Source organism: Arvicanthis niloticus, chromosome 7, assembly GCF_011762505.2.
Source record: "Arvicanthis niloticus isolate mArvNil1 chromosome 7, mArvNil1.pat.X, whole genome shotgun sequence".
NCBI lineage: Eukaryota > Metazoa > Chordata > Mammalia > Rodentia > Muridae > Arvicanthis > Arvicanthis niloticus.
In genome coordinates, this window is record NC_047664.1 from 69153401 (window position 1) to 69169179 (window position 15779).

The 15779-nt window shown below is 41.7% G+C and overlaps 1 protein-coding gene across 1 annotated transcript in view; it reads right to left on the reverse strand.

Annotated features, from left to right (window-relative positions):
• The window catches only part of Atp8a1 (ATPase phospholipid transporting 8A1), a 226131-nt gene that overhangs the window by 84692 nt on the left and 125660 nt on the right, over positions 1-15779 (reverse strand). Inside the window, 1 exon segment of the mRNA XM_034508945.2 lies at positions 4131-4269. Within this exon segment, the coding sequence (XP_034364836.1) occupies positions 4131-4269 (139 nt within the window).

A 15779-nucleotide genomic window follows, 5' to 3' on the forward strand; every position in this document is an offset into this window, starting at 1 on the left:
TAAAATGAAATGTTCTTGATGGCCATTAGGACAGGCGGGCAGTAAGGCCATCATTTGAAGCTGTCTGGATAAACAACATAGAGCAATGGCGTTTAGCATCGCCATGTCCAGAAGGCTGCCAAGCTTATGTGCAATATGCTTCGAGAGTAACGGCTGGGCCAGTGGATTTGCAGAGATGGGTTCAGGAGGGTGGGTGACTCCCTTGGAGCTGCTCGCCCCCCACCATCTCCCTGTCCTGGATGGTCATGGCATCATTCTCTTGCCTTCTTTCTCTTACTTTGCTGTATTCCCCCATGATAAGGCCACTCCTGTGTTAAATCCATGTCTGTCTTTTTATGTTGGCTTCGTATAGTGGATACAGCTGATGGAGCACAGGTTACCCTGGGGGATTCATCTCGCAGTAAGAAAGATTACAATGGCGGTGTTTATGCTGTTTACACTCAGTGGCTCTGTAACCTCAGGGTCTGGCTCAGCCACCCTCAGGGAAACCTCCTCTTGTGGCAGCTGGAAACAAATATAGAGACCCACAGCCAGACATCTATGCAGGCAATGCGAGATCTAGGAACACTCAGCCCTAAATGGGATGTCACCATCAAATCCCTGCCTTCAGGGCTCAGGAAACCCTGAGGAAGAGCAGGCAGAGTAAGTGTAAGAGCCAGAGGGGATGGAGGACACCAAAGAATCAAGACCCTCTAAACCAACAGGATCTACTTGCATATGAACTCACAGAGACTGAGACAGCATATATAAGGCCTGCACAGGTCTGCACCACATGGAGTGGGTCCTAGAGCTAAAAGAAGGAGTCCTCACCTAACCCAGAAGCTAGCTCCAATTGGTAACCACCTGCAAAGGAAAATTTAGTTTTCTTCAAGGGAGTCTCAGTGGGGAAATTAAGTACTCTTAGGATAGACAGACTGCATGCCCCACAGGAGAGCCAACAGACAAGGAATTCAGTAGCATTGTTGGAGGCTCCTTGTCTCATAATGTCATGTCAGAGCCTTAAACATTTTTTTACATAATTATTTTATTTATGCACTTCCCTCTCTTTTTATCCTACAGATCCTTTGTATATATATTTGGTTTGAGTTTAATGCTTTTATGAACCTTCTGTTATGAATGAATGGCAGTCCGTATCTATATCATTTTCTTATACCTTTCTTGGGCTCTTTAATCCTTTTATTTGTCTATTCTGATGTCTCAGTTTTTGTTTTATCTTATTGTATATTTTATGATTATTCCTTAGAAGCTTGTTTGTTTGGTAGTGAGAGACAGAGAAGGGGTGGGTTCAAATGGGTGGGGAGATGGAGAAAAACTGGGAGGAACAGAGAGAAAACCATAATCAGGATACATTAAGAGAGAAAAATTCTCTTTAAAAAAAAGGGGGGGGGAGAAGCCAGCCACCTCTTACCATCATTATTGGTCTAAGCTACCATCACATCTCATGCCCTGCCCCCTCCCCAGATCAATGCGGCGTTGTCCCCATTGCTACTCTGCTTCTATGCTGCTTTCCAGGATGATGTCAATCTAGCACTCAGAAACTGTCCACAGGAAACTCATTCTTTTCTCTGTATCCTTCATGTATACTAGATCAATCCAGAGCCTGGCCCTCCCATCCTGACTGGCTCCTCTGAGCTCACCTTCAGCATCATTGCTGTCTCTGTAACAGACAACTGCTGCCCTGCAGCAAATTCTTCCTTCTCTTCTAGGTCTTTCCTCAAATGTCACCTTCTACATGACATTTTTTTTTTTCTTTCTTTCTTTTTTTTTTTCTCCCTAATGTTTCTTGCACTTACTGGACCTAGTACTACAGACATGATGGGCCATTGGCTGGGTGAACAAACCCTCTCTACCATTTTCTGGGAACAATCATGGGCCAATAGTTTGTTACTTTTGTAAGAAAAATGCATGAAACCAGAAATCATTATGTTAAGCAAAAATAAAGCCAGACACAAGAAAAACAAATACTGCAGTTTTTCTCTTCTATGTGGAAGTCTTGAGAGAGAGAGAGAGAGAGAGAGAGAGAGAGAGAGAGAGAGTCACACAAGTAGAGAGAGGTTATGAGAAGGGAGGAAATAATCTTGGGAAAGAGGGAAAGAGAGTAACAGGCCCTTGTGATAAGAAAGTAGAACAGACACACCGTCTGGGGAAGGAGAGGAACCAGTCACAGGGGCCAGAGGCACAAGAGGGGGGGCAGTAGAATAGTCAAGAACAAAGGAAAATTTGCAAATATGAGAAGCCACAACAAAACCGATTACTTGTGTGCTAATCTATAACTTGTGGCTGCAGGGAGTTGTGTATGTAATGGCATGATAAGTAAATAGAAGGGACCATCCATGGTTACAGAACCTGGAAAAAAAGATTCTTCCTTTTCTATACGATTAGTATTACAGTTTTAAACATCGAATACTTTCTTCTTTGTCAGACTTGCATTACAAATCACACTGTATATCTGCCTTCTTCAAATTTATATGCTGAAGCCTTGACTCCCCCCAGTGTGACTGCTATGGTCCCAACACTCAGGCATTCCCCTAAATGTCCTATTTTTACTTTCCAAGAATGTGATAAATAATTTTCTGTTGTTTAAGCCACCTAGTCGTTGATACTCTGCTATAGCAGCTTGAGAGGACTAATACAAACGCCTAATATAAAAATGGGACTGACTGTAGGATGAGGGCACACTGAGAGTCTTACATGCGGGACACACCTTGGGCCACAGCAAGTAGAGCTGGCATGTTTATGGGCCATTGGCCTAATTTCTAGACTTTCAAAGACACCCACAGAAACATTACATATACCTGCTGTTATGAATGGAATGTTCAGACAGTAAGAAGAAACATTTGAGAGTGTATGCGTGGTTGCAGGAGCCAGGTTGGCTATATGTAAAACCACTGCAGCTTTAAAGGGGGCATTGGGGCCAACAACTTGGTGAGCCTAATAACCTTACACATTTACAGTTTTGAAATATCAGATCTTAAAATATCTTGTTGTGGATGGGGAGAGGTTGTCTCCTCTCGCATCCTCTCTGGTCCCAAGTACAGCAGAGATCTCAGCTCTTGTGTTCCAGAAGAATTCACACTGGGGGACAGGTGTGGCAAGCAAGGTGTCAGGTTTATTTCAGCAGGTGAGAAAGCAGAAGTGGAGAGTAAGTTCCTTCCCCAGATGGGTGGCTCAGCAGAGTGGCAGGGATGCAGGGATACCACTAGTCCCTAGACGTACAGACTTCTTGGTCTAACCATCTTGCCATCTAAGTTCTCAGTGCTGTGATAGACACCATAACCAAAGGCAACTTGTGGAGAGAAGCCAGGGCAGGAATCTAAGAAAGCCAGGGCAGGAATCCGAGGCTGGAACTGAAGCAGCAGCTATGGAGGAACGCTGCTCACAGCCTTTCTCCCCATGGCTTGCTTAGTCTGCTCTCTTATGTCATTTAGGACCACAGGCCCCAGTGACAGACAGCACCTCCAGGAGGCTAGACCCTCCTACATCATTCATTCATCAAGAAAATGCCCCACAGACTTGTCTACAGGAAATCTGAGGCAAGGGATGCATTTTCTCAACCAAGGATCCTCTGCCCAGATAACTCTAGTTTGTGTCAAGCTGACAGGAAAGTAGCCAGGACACCACACTTGGGACAGTCTGGGATAATCTCCTTCCTGGAATAGGAAGGTGTTTTTTTAGAAGTTATTCTTTTTCACAATTCAGTCTGTTAGGATTAAGATATAAGATTATGTATTAATTATGAGATTGTATTAATTAAATACATTAAATTAAGATTATGTATTAATCATTAGATATAAGATTATGTGTAAGGTTGAGAAGTTCAGTAGGGGAAAGGTCAATGATACCATGTACCTGCTCCAGGTTGGAGGGTGGGGCTTCTTGTGAGAGGTTCAGAGCCCACAGAGACTGGCTTTGTGATTTTTCCTACAGCTCCGTCCCTTCTCTTGAATCTGTTCAGATTAACTATCTCATGCTAGAATGAAAGCCCTTGTCGTCAGCATCTCAAGCTTCAGGGTTTGTTTTTTGGTTTGTTTTTGTTTGTATTTTAAAAACACATCTTATAATCCATCCTATTAAAACACATCAGCCCATTGGAAGGTATCAGGATTCAAAATTTGAGTGGGGTGAATTACCGATATTAATGGCAGTTTCTTGCTTGTCCCCAGTAAGGATCCATATTTTGATGTCAGCTTTCATTAGAGTTTCTATGGTTTCAGGCACTTGGTCTTGTAATTTATCCTCAATGGCTGTAGCTCCAAGTAGCTGAAGATTCTGAAAGCAAAACAAAAAAAAAGTATCGAAAATTTGAAGGGGGGAAAACTACTTTACTGGGTAAGAACAAAAGGTGAAGTATGTTTTTTTTTTTTTTTTTTTTTTTTTTTAAATCAGAGACAAAGGTAATTCATGGATTTGGGCATAAATCCCAAGCATCCTGCTGTTTTCTTTCTTAAGGAACCTTGATTTTAATCCAGTCGTTTTGGCTGAGAATGAGACTCCCTGAAGCAGTTTTACCTTAACTCTTTCCAAAGTAAGAGTCTAATTCATAAAATAAAAACAAACCCCAAATCTCTCTGTGTCTGTCTGTCTGTCTGTCTGTCTAACACACACACACAAAGGGGCATTAAAAAGTCAGCTAAAAAAAGTAGGCAGCTACCAGAAAAAATTGTGGTGAAGCAATTTTGACCCATTTAAAAAGGATTAAACATCACTTTGCTGTAGTGTCAGGAAACACACACTCAACAGAACTAAAAGTGATAGGGAGGGAAGAACAAGCCGAGTGGTAGCGTGAGTCCCCAAGAAAATACACTGTGAGTGTTTTCCACACGGTTCTAGATTTGTGTACTGGAAGGTGAGGCCAGCACAGGGCTCCAGTGTGTAAGGCGGCACCTTTCTCGTAAACTGTGTACTCAACCGATTAGAGACGCCGCAGTTTAGTTCTGGAACACCACAATACAGCAAAAAGCCTAGTGAAGAAAGTCACATGAGCGGTTTGTTTTCTCGGTGACTGTATGCTATGCATATTCTACACTTTAGCTCACGTAGTGTATAATACCATCATGTATGAAGAAACAACGCCGAGTATTTTAATTAAAAAATAGCTTATTGCTCAAAAATGTCAATGGTCACCCTAGCTTTCAGGAATCAGGATTTTTTTTTTTTTTTTTTTTTTTTTTTTTTACCAGTGAGCATCTTGCCTTGATGCTGATGGCTCCTGACACCTCGGCAGAGGCTTGCCAATTAAAATAAGACAATGGAATCTGTCGTTGTTTAGTTATTCTTTCCATGAACTGTTTTCTCTGCAGTCTGAAATGCTATTTGACAGTCTTTTATTCACAGCAGAACTTTTCCAAAGTTGGACTTACTCATCTCAAACCCTGCCACTGCCTTACCAACCAAGTTTCTGGAACAGTCTAAAGCCCCTGTTATCATTCCAACAATTTTCATAGCGTCCTCCTCAGTAATAGATCCCACTGCAAGAAAGCATAGTTCTTTTCTTGACTACTAAAGTTTTTACGTGTGACTACAGAAACTCATTTACAGCCTCTAGATCTTTTGCTATGCCTGCCACATGTGCAGTTATCCCTTCCTGGAAGTCTTGAATTCCTAAGAGTAGTCTGTGAGGGCTGGACTTACACTTTTCCACGGTCCTTTAATGTATTGTTATTTTTACATCATTTTACGAAGCACAATGACATCTAGGGTGGTGAATCATTTCCAACAGCTTTTCAATTTCTCCAGACCCATCAGAGAATCACTCTATATCCACGGTACTGATAGCCTTTATGGAAAGTTTTTCTTAAGTAATAAGACTTAGAAGTTGAGTTTGCTCACTGATTTGTGGCTGCTCAGTGAATGCTGTGCTGGCAGGCATAGAGACATTCATCTTCTTGTGTTTATAAGTCTGTTAAAATCATTGGGTGACCAGGTGCATTGTCAATGAGCAGGAAGATTTTGAAGTAATTTTTTTCCCGAGCTGTTATGTGTCAGTAACAAACACCAGTTGTTCAGCATGCCATATTATACACAGATACGTCACACAGGCTTTGTTGTTACAAACAGAAATGAAAGGAAGAGTAGATTTACTATAGTATAACGTTTAAAGGCCCCAAGACTTTCAAAATGGCAAATGAGCACCTGTTTACCTTAGTCAGCTGCTGTATCTGTCCCAGTGTGTCCCTTTGTGTGTCCCTTTGAAGTCAGGCATTGTTTGTTTTTTTTTTCCCTCTCTAGCTATGAATATTTTGTGGCAGAACTTTCCTGCTCATTGCATTTGCAGTGGAGCTGTGTCATTGGATAGGGAAGAAGGAGGCGGAGCTAGGAGTTGGGAGGAGAGAGAGAGGGAGGAAGGGAGAGAAGAAGAGAGGCAAGATGCCTGCAGATGTTACCCTTGTGTCTCTAGCAGTTATTCATATCAAGCTTAGGTAATTGGGATAACAATTCTGATTGTGTGGGCATCTTGTGTATTGAGTATTTGCTATTGTATAAATCCATTGGTTAACTTTAAGCATCTAGAGTTTTGATTTACTTTGTTGTTGGGTGGTGTGGCGGCTGACTGTGGGGTGGATGATCATGGAGTGGGGCTAGCATGGCCTCCCAGGAGAGCCTGCTGAAATGAGAACACCTGGCTGGGCCAAGGTAGTTCATCAGTAATGCTCATTTCTGTCACCATGGCACCAGCCGGTGGCCGTCTTTGCACTGTGGGTGCCGCCATTAATGTGGGAACTTAGAGCTGGCAGCCAGGCCAGCTTTTACTATCTCCTGTGACAATATTTTGGGTGCCTTCTTTTTTTCTAATTAGAAGCTTGTTTGATCTTCACTAAAAATCTGTTTGCTAATGTAGATGTCTTCATCAACCTTTTCAGCTAGACTTTCTGGATACCTTCTGCATCTTTTGCATCAGCGCTTGCTGGTTGACCTCGAGCCCCCATGTATGGAGACAGACTCTTCAATTAAGGCACTTGCCAACCTGTTGGCTTTGAACTCTTCTCTGCAGTTCCTTTCTTTCTATTGCTTTCACAGGGCTGAAGAGGTTAAAAGCTTGCATGCGGTGGGGGTAGGGGTTGTAAATTCTACCACCGAACCACCAATGCCAAGAGCTTGCTTTGAATTAGGTTTTGGCTTACAGGAATGTTTTAGCAGGTTTGATCTCCTAACAAACCACTAAGACGTTCTGCACATCAGCGTCGGGATAGTGTTTTGCTTTCGTATCATTCATGTGTTCATTGGAACAGGACTTGAACTTCCTTTAAGAATGATAGTCACGACTTGGCTATTTGGTGAAAAAAGAGAAGCTTTTAGACTTTCTTGGCTTTAGACATGCCTTCCTCATTTAGCTTAATAATCTCCAGCTTTGGATTTAAAATGAGGGACACTCAGCTCTTCCTTTTGCTTAGATACTTGGAAGTGACAGTAGAGTGACTTTACGTTTACTATGGTAGCTCAGAGAGCAGGTCCCATGGAGCAGGAGGGAGACAGAGGAACGGCTGGCTGCTGGAGTCACAAGGACACACACACACATTCATTAAGCTTATGGTGTTCCAAAAACAATTACTGTTGGGAGCCGACTTTTAGCAGAAAGCGGCTATCAGCTTTGCAGCCATCTCAAGCCATATACCCTGACATGAGACTTGTTTTTCAACAGCCTACAACAGCTGAAGCACACTCTGATATCCCACATATTTTGTTTTGCTGTTTACTGCCCCCAGCTGCAAGGTGCACGTGGTATCCACGCCTGAAAGGCATGTGGTTCACGTGCTGTCCATGTGGTATCCACGATATACATGCCTGTAAGGCACACGTGGTATCCAAGCCTGCAAGGCGCTCGGTGCACATGCTATCCATGCTATACACGCCTATAAGGCTTACGTCATATCCACACCTGCAAGGCACATGGTATTCACGCGCCTACAAGGCACGTGGCAAAAGCCTATAAATACCCCAGATTTCCCTTCAATAGGGAGACAATAAGAGACAAGGAAGATAATACAGGGAGACAATGAGAGAGACAATACAGGAGAGAGAGACACATACAATAAACGAGACTTGAGACTTGACCACACACCCTGTCTTGTCTCCATTCTTTGCTTCGCCTGTCCTACTCTCTCTCTCTAGACCTGGACCTGAGGAACAGAGTGGGCCGTTACAGTTTGGCTGCCCAACTTGGGGCTGCTCGGGCACTATAAATTACAGTAGCAAAGGTTACTAAACACAGATTACCATAACAAATGCAATAATCAAGACAAGTCTGGTTATTATGCAATAGTCAACACAAGCATCTCAAGAGTCACTAATGCTTCACACTAAGACATGAACTCAGCACATGCTACATGTGTATGTAGTTTATGCCTGTATCATCTGGGGGTGTGTCTAGCTGCAATAGAAAACTCTTCACAATGACATAAGGGAAAGTTTGGTTGTTCTCATGTAAGTAGGCTTGAGGTAGGTAGTGACTGGGAACTCAACCACATTCAACACATTCATCGCATTCAACGCTACATTCCTTCTAATATTTCAGAGTGGTTGTCCCTGGGCACAACTAAAATGGCTATTCTGAAGTCGAGAGCAAGGAGTCGATACCAAGTGTATCTGTTTCTCATTTGGAAAGCAGAGCACAAGCCTCAACATATTTCCAAACAGGGCTGGTTGGACAGACTATGTTAGAGGGCTGTCCCTAATTATGTATTTAGCTTTCCTAGCCTCCAATGCAGAAGGATGGGTGGGAATGAGTGCTAGATTAGCCCTCCCACGGCCTCTTCCACAAGTGATGGAGGGCAAGTACATGGAAGGTACTTGTACAGTATGTCTACACATATAGCCCCACCTTCTCCTCAGTCCCTTGTCCAGTGACACCTGCCTCACACAATGAAGCCAAATTCAAACGTTACTGCTTCTTTTAGCTTTCTGCTCAGAATTCTGCCTCTTTATTAAACATGTTTTCACTTACCATACAGATTGAGCCCTTACCACAGAAAAAATCTGAAATCTGAAATGGTACAAAATCTGTATGTGTTCAAGTACCAGCATGATGTCCCAAGTGGGAAAAGTTTAGGCGACATGTGGCAGTCAACATGTAGGTGCAACAAGATGTGGACAATTACGACACAAAACCACCTTCAGTCATGTGAGTGAAGAGTATATAATAAAAATTGAATTCCATGTTTAGATTTGGGTCTCATTCGCAAAGTATCTCTCTGCATAGACAAGTCATAAGTCTGGGAAACAAAACAAAACAGCTAACAAAACTCTGAGACACTTTGGGTCAGAGCATGTCAGGCAAGGGACACTCAACCTGTGTTAAGATCAGGCATTTGAATGTGGCACTCTAGGAGGTTTGCTCAACCATGGGGTCGTGTTTTTATCTTTGCATCTCAAGTGGCATTGAAGGTGAGTCCTTAAGTGAAAAGCAAGATGAAATCCAAACCAAAATGTTCCAAAATATTGCTACCATTGAGAACACGTTCTTCTCAATGCGCTCTGAGTCCCCTGGATGGCTCTCAGACACACCTGATGCACAACATTTAGCATATGACACAGAAATGGAAAGACACATCTCCTTTTTAAAGAAGATAGTATTACATTATCTCGAATAGGTAGCCGATTTGAAATCTATCATAACCTGATGAATAATCACCATCAAGTTCAAGGAGAAGAGGCAGAGAGGTTTAATGTCCATGAGGCAGCTTTGCTGTTGCTGTATTCCCACACGCACACAGTGACTCCATCAACTCTTGTATCTACTTTAGGGTATTTGCAGTTACATCATTCTAGCTCATATCCCCTCGAGAATAAAGATGGAGCTGTGCTCAAATCTTAAATATACCATGGGAGCTTTGATTCTAAGGGAAGCCCTTTTAACATTAATGGAGATTGCCCAGAAACAAACCGTTGGAGGTGTCTAAACTATAAAAGATTATCTTTTGTAATGTGTTTTATAAACCATTGGGGTTACTAGATAATTAGTGTGAGTCAAGATACAAACACAGTCATGTGAGTTATATGAACACATATATTTGTGTAGTTCCCAGCTCTCCTCTCGGGAGGAAAAGTGAGCTCAGAAAATATATAGGTACACATTACCACACACAAAGCTATAAAATGACTTCACTGGAGAGATCATGTTGAAATCATATTTGAAAGAAGGAAAGAGTCTGGTTTTATCCTGGCAAAGGGAGACATTTTCAAGTCAGGCAAAAATAATTTAAAGAACCAAAGATGTAGGGCCAGTCAGGTATGCCGAGAAGGCGATGAGCAGGATAGCATGGTGTGTGTAGGTGACTATTCTCACAAGAGTTTTTACACATATGACAAACAGTTCTGAGCATCCAGCAAACTGCTGCTGTCCTAATTGGGTATGAATAAGGAAACACTGAACCCCAGAGGCTGTTCACTTCCCTTTATGCCAAGAGCCCCTGGAGAATGGCAGTCACCATCGTCAGCGGGAAGTTCAACAGGCTCCTGTCTTTTTCCTCTGGTATCATTTATTGTGAGATTAGGATCTTGAGTGACAGTCTGCTTTGCTTTTGGAAATTAATATCTTTAGCTACACAACTGTCATTAGAAAGAAAAAAGATGTGAACTTTGCGTGCTTTTCCCGATCACTGCACTGAAGTGTTCAGGCAGTAATCAATTTCATACCAAATATGTATTACCTTACACAGATGGCCAGTAATGGCCACTGTGGGAATTACATATTCAGAATTGTGTTGAAACACCAGGAAATTCCCATGGTATTTATGGAATGAAAAAAAATCTTAAATGCTAATTTTACTTTCAAAATGTCACCATGCCAAAGTTATAAAGGTTTCGGGTTGATGATTCTTTGACATACTATGCATTTAGTTATCAAAGAAAAATTGTGAAATAATATTTACTTACCTACAAAAGCCCTTAATAATCTTATTTTTTCTTTAGATGTCTCTAAAGTATGCAGTCTTTTTTTTTTAAAGGGGAGATAAATGTAAAATTTCCACCCCAGTGATATAAAAACTTTCATATAGAATATTTGAGAACTTCAAGTATATGCTAGTGCCATATATTAAGATGGTTATAGAAACTGTGTTTTTCCTGTCAATGCATGTAGACTTTACTAAGCAACAGGCCTTCAAAGTGACCTATATTTTCATATTAGCAAGTAGGTCTAAATCAGTATTTAGACTGTTATGTTTTAAATGGGGAAAATAGAATAACCAACTCATGCTTCTGAATGTAACATGGTCTGTTTGACAGCTGTTTCTCTAAAGATAAAGATACAATACTGATATGCAGAATTTTACCCCTGGAGTGAATACACACATAACCAAGCAAGACACAGTAACCCTGATGTCCGTGTAAAATAAGACTATGTCTAGGAGGGTGAGGATGAAGTAACACCTAATATTTCCTAAGCAGAAGAAGGTTCTAGATACCAGGAGGTCAGATACACTGTCTGGAGTAAAAGGGAGGGACAGCTGAACTATGACTGAACTACAGAAGCGAAGCATCAACCCATGTGACAGGAATCAGGTGGAAAGGAGTCTGATACAAACACCAGGTCTTTAAACATTTGCCTCTGACACAGCCTTCACAGAACTCTGCTCATAGAACACATTTCAGTCCCGGTTCTGAGCCACCCTGATAGGGTTACCTGTTCCCTCTTTCCACATGCAGGTCCCAGATTCATATCATTTAGAGATTAGCTGCTTTACACAGGTAAACTCATTCCTTCATTCAAAAATTTTAAACAAGGACGGAGATCAAAACAAGATTTTGGAGACACAATAGTGAGTTCTATCCATCATGAAATTGATAACTTAACAAGCAAGCAAGGCATGGTGGCTCATACCTGCAATCTTAGAACTCAGGACACCCAGGCAGGAGGACCACAGTGAGTTATAAACTAGGTGTGGCTAATGCAGTGAGTTTGAGAGTGATAGCCTATCTCTAAGAGAAAAAGAAAAAAAACATTACTGGAAACTTTTCTCTTAAATTCTGCCTTGCTTTGCTCTCAGTGAGGGTGATTCACCTTAGGGGTTCAGTGACACACATGGGGCTCCACACATAGAACTCATTTCTCATTTGACCAGAGCTCACTGGAGGCCTGGGAATGTGCAGTTCCCTAGACTGTTGCTGGTCTGAGGACCTCACTAAAAAGAACTGTTGGTCTGGAGCCCGAGTGTCAACTTGCTTTTCTCTTAAAAAAAAAAAAAAAAAAAAAAAAAGTTCAGGCTCAGAGGGTCACAATTCCCCGAAGGAACTGAGTTTTATCATTATATATAAAAACAGCTACAGACGAATGTAAACAGGATGAGGTAGCTGTGCTCCAGTAAAGAAAGGTAGGTAGCTGCAGCCGTCGGGCTGGCACGAGCAGACCTGTGAATGCAGAATTGCTTGTAGCTGGCCCTGTCTCTGCACCTGCCTCCTTCTTGATAGAATACTCTGGCTTGTTTAATATCTACTTTCTCCGTGCCTGGCTTCTGTTCTTCGCATTCCCATAGTCTTTTTCCCCCTGCTTCCCTGCAATCCTACACCTTTCAGGAAAAGCTTAACTATAATATGAGTTACCATCAGACGAAGATTGCTTCATGTTGTAAGAATGCAATTTTTGGGAGCTGAGGAGATAGCCCCCTTGATAAAGTGCTTGCTGAGCTAGCATGAGGAGCTGAACTGGCTCTCTATGATCCACCTAACATGGAAGATAGCCAGAGGGCGCCTGCCTGTCACCACACAGCAGCATGGTCAGGTGGGTGCCACTACAGTGGCTCAGATGCCAGTTAAGATGCCACTGTTCTTCAGTCTTGAACTTTCGTGATCCTGGGATTGGCTGTGCCTGGAACTCTCAGATCCATACCACAACTGGTTCTCAAAGCCAGCGAGGCTCTTCTGTGGTCTGCACTGTGCAGAGACACTGGCCTCTGGGCCTTTTCTTCTCAGCATCCTTTAGCACACCATGTTGCAGTTTCATTTACAAAAGAGCTCCTATCTCTTCCCTTTTAGTTCAAGCTGGGTTACAATGTTTAAACTAAGGACATTAATTCACAGGAATGCATGAAGGATGCTTCTGGAGATATCGTGCAACTGGGTTATTCTTCTAAGGCCAAGAAAAAGGCTTTGACTTGATGTTTTCTTTTGAATTACAGAAATCACATTTGAACTCATAAAGCCAAGGACTTGGCAAGTGAGGCCAGAACTTCACACACCCAGATGAAAAAGAATCAGGCTCTGAAAAGTAATTTGGGTGTGGCTCACAAAAACAGCACATCTCTCTATCACATCTGAGTCAGACACCAGCCATGCCCAGTGTAGAAAGTCCACCGAGGAGAGCTGCTAAGAAGGGAGCACTCTCACCAGAAAAGGGGAGAATGTGAGAAGAAATGGCAGGAAATCACAGGTACTCTAAGATCACAAGTTGAAGGGAAATCATGAAATTGTATGTCCATTTTTAAGGAGTATACCACAAAGAGTATGGGCCACCTTGCCTACTAAATGGAAAAGTCCCAAGTGAGCCCACTCTTATCCCAAATGCTGGTCTAATTATTATTCAACTACACACTTTATTATTCTTCATTTTTTTTGTTTCCAATATTTTTATATATTGTTTTCTTTTAAATGGACCTGGCAGCCTAACGTACACTCTCAACATGAGACTGGAATTAAGACAGAACTTTGTTTTCAATCCCTGTTCTGCCAGCTGACAACATGGATATATCCTGTAGCGAGTAACTTAACCTGGGAATCCATTTTTACAACAGCAAGAAGAGAGTAAAATTACTGATTTAATAATATTCTTCTGGGGATGAAATTTGACAGATCATCCTAAACTTTTTTTTGTGTAGTATAAGAGGAAAAAAATCTTGAGTATTTTTTAACCTATCTGACTGAGGTGGTTTAAATACGTATGGCCCCCATAGATTCATGAGTTTGAATGCTGGGACATAGGGAGTGTCACTATTAGGAGGTGTGGCCTTATTGGAGGAGGTGTGGCCTTGCTGGAGAACATGTAGGTGGGCTTTGAGGTCTCCTGTGCTCAGGCTCCACCCAGTGTGGAATCTAGTTTCCTCCTGGCTGACTTTGTATCATGTCTGCCTTCATGACGCCATGCTTCTACTACGATAATAACGGATAGAGCAGAGCTCTAAAACTGTAAGCCAGCCCCAAATTAAATATTTTCTTTTATAAGAGTTGCCTTGGTCATGGTGTTTCTTCAGAGCAATAAAACCTTAACTAAGACAATGACACATCTCCCAATAACATTCTTGTTCATAATATCAAAACTGATCTGCACTGTGAAGTACAAAGAAAGATGAGATGAATGATCAGAAGGTTCAACATTTTTCCAACCGTCCTAATGGACCATCTTGTACATTTACTTTAGAGATCCCTGAACTAAATAACTCAGGGTATCCGGGAGTTGAGGTTAGTGATGCTGTTGCCTGACCAGCATGTGTGAAGCCTGGAGTTTGATTCCTGACATTGGGGGAAAAAAACAAAACTCAATCAGGTGAAGAGTAGAAGACTTGAAGCTTACTCACTGTGCAGAAAGGGGCAGGATTGACTTGCAGGTGAGCTGACAAGCTTTGAATGTTCTCAAGCAAATAGAAAACCAGGAAACTACTGGAATTCTAAACCGCACAGTCCCTAGTACACCATATGAACACTCATCTAGCTTTTAGTCCAAATGAAAGTGGCATTTGCAGCTACTAAGAATAGATGTGGTACTTTTATCTGGGGAGGCATTCCACTGTGATTCCGAAGTCTCCGTGAGCCTGGCAGCCATCAGTGCTCAAAAAAAGTCCTGCTTTCTATTAAGTTCAGTGTTTCTCTAGGAAACTCTTAAGTCACTTCTTGTCACGTGCTGCAAGAGCACATTACTGTTGGACTCAGTCACATGAATGGCATGGTTGGTCTATATTGTGCCACATAGAGGCAATCTGTAAACATCCTCAAATATCATCTAGATGTTGGGGGAAAATAAAGGAGATAAAGGGAAAAATAAAAAAACATCATGACTTCAATATCCTACCTTAGTACATTGTCTCAGTGTCCAGGGCTCTATCTCTGCTTAGAGTTACACTCTGTGTGTGTGTGTGTGTGTGTGTGTTAGTGTGCTGTTCCTCTCCAATCACTAAAAGGAAAGCAGAGACTTTTGATGTACTCCCATTACTATGCTTTAGAGCCTGTTATAATCAGAGCCTGTTATACATATTTGTTGTTGAGTTTTTTCAAGCATCTTCCCCTCCTATTTATATATAAGTAGCACGGGAAGAGCATTTTAAAAAATGAATGGGCCTAAATTTCAAAAGAATGAATGACATAAAAATTACCTCCTCTTTTTCTAACACATTCCTAAATTGATCCTTAGTGGTACCACCTTGGATACCGAGGTCAACACATACAAAATTAGAACTAGGGAGCAGGCTCTCATTAGGGAAACACCTACGAGGCTCTAGTTTCTGAATAATTGACTTAATTGAATAATTCATTTATTCATCAAATATTTACTAAGTGATTAACACAGGCCAGACAGTCAAACACCAGGGACAGAGTGATGAATATGATGATCATAGTCACCACCCACAGGAAGCTTCAGTCTAGTGAATAATTTACATTAATCAAAAATGCAGAGTGGGCAAGATGATACTGAAGTTACAGCATTCTTACTTCACTCCCCAGCCCATAAAGGACCTTCAGGCTCATAATCTGTTTTTGAAAAAAATGTCGACAGATGGAAAAAAAAATGCCCACTTCAAAAAACATATTTCCAACCCAAAACTAGAAACAAAAGATAAAACTTTTATCATCAGGAA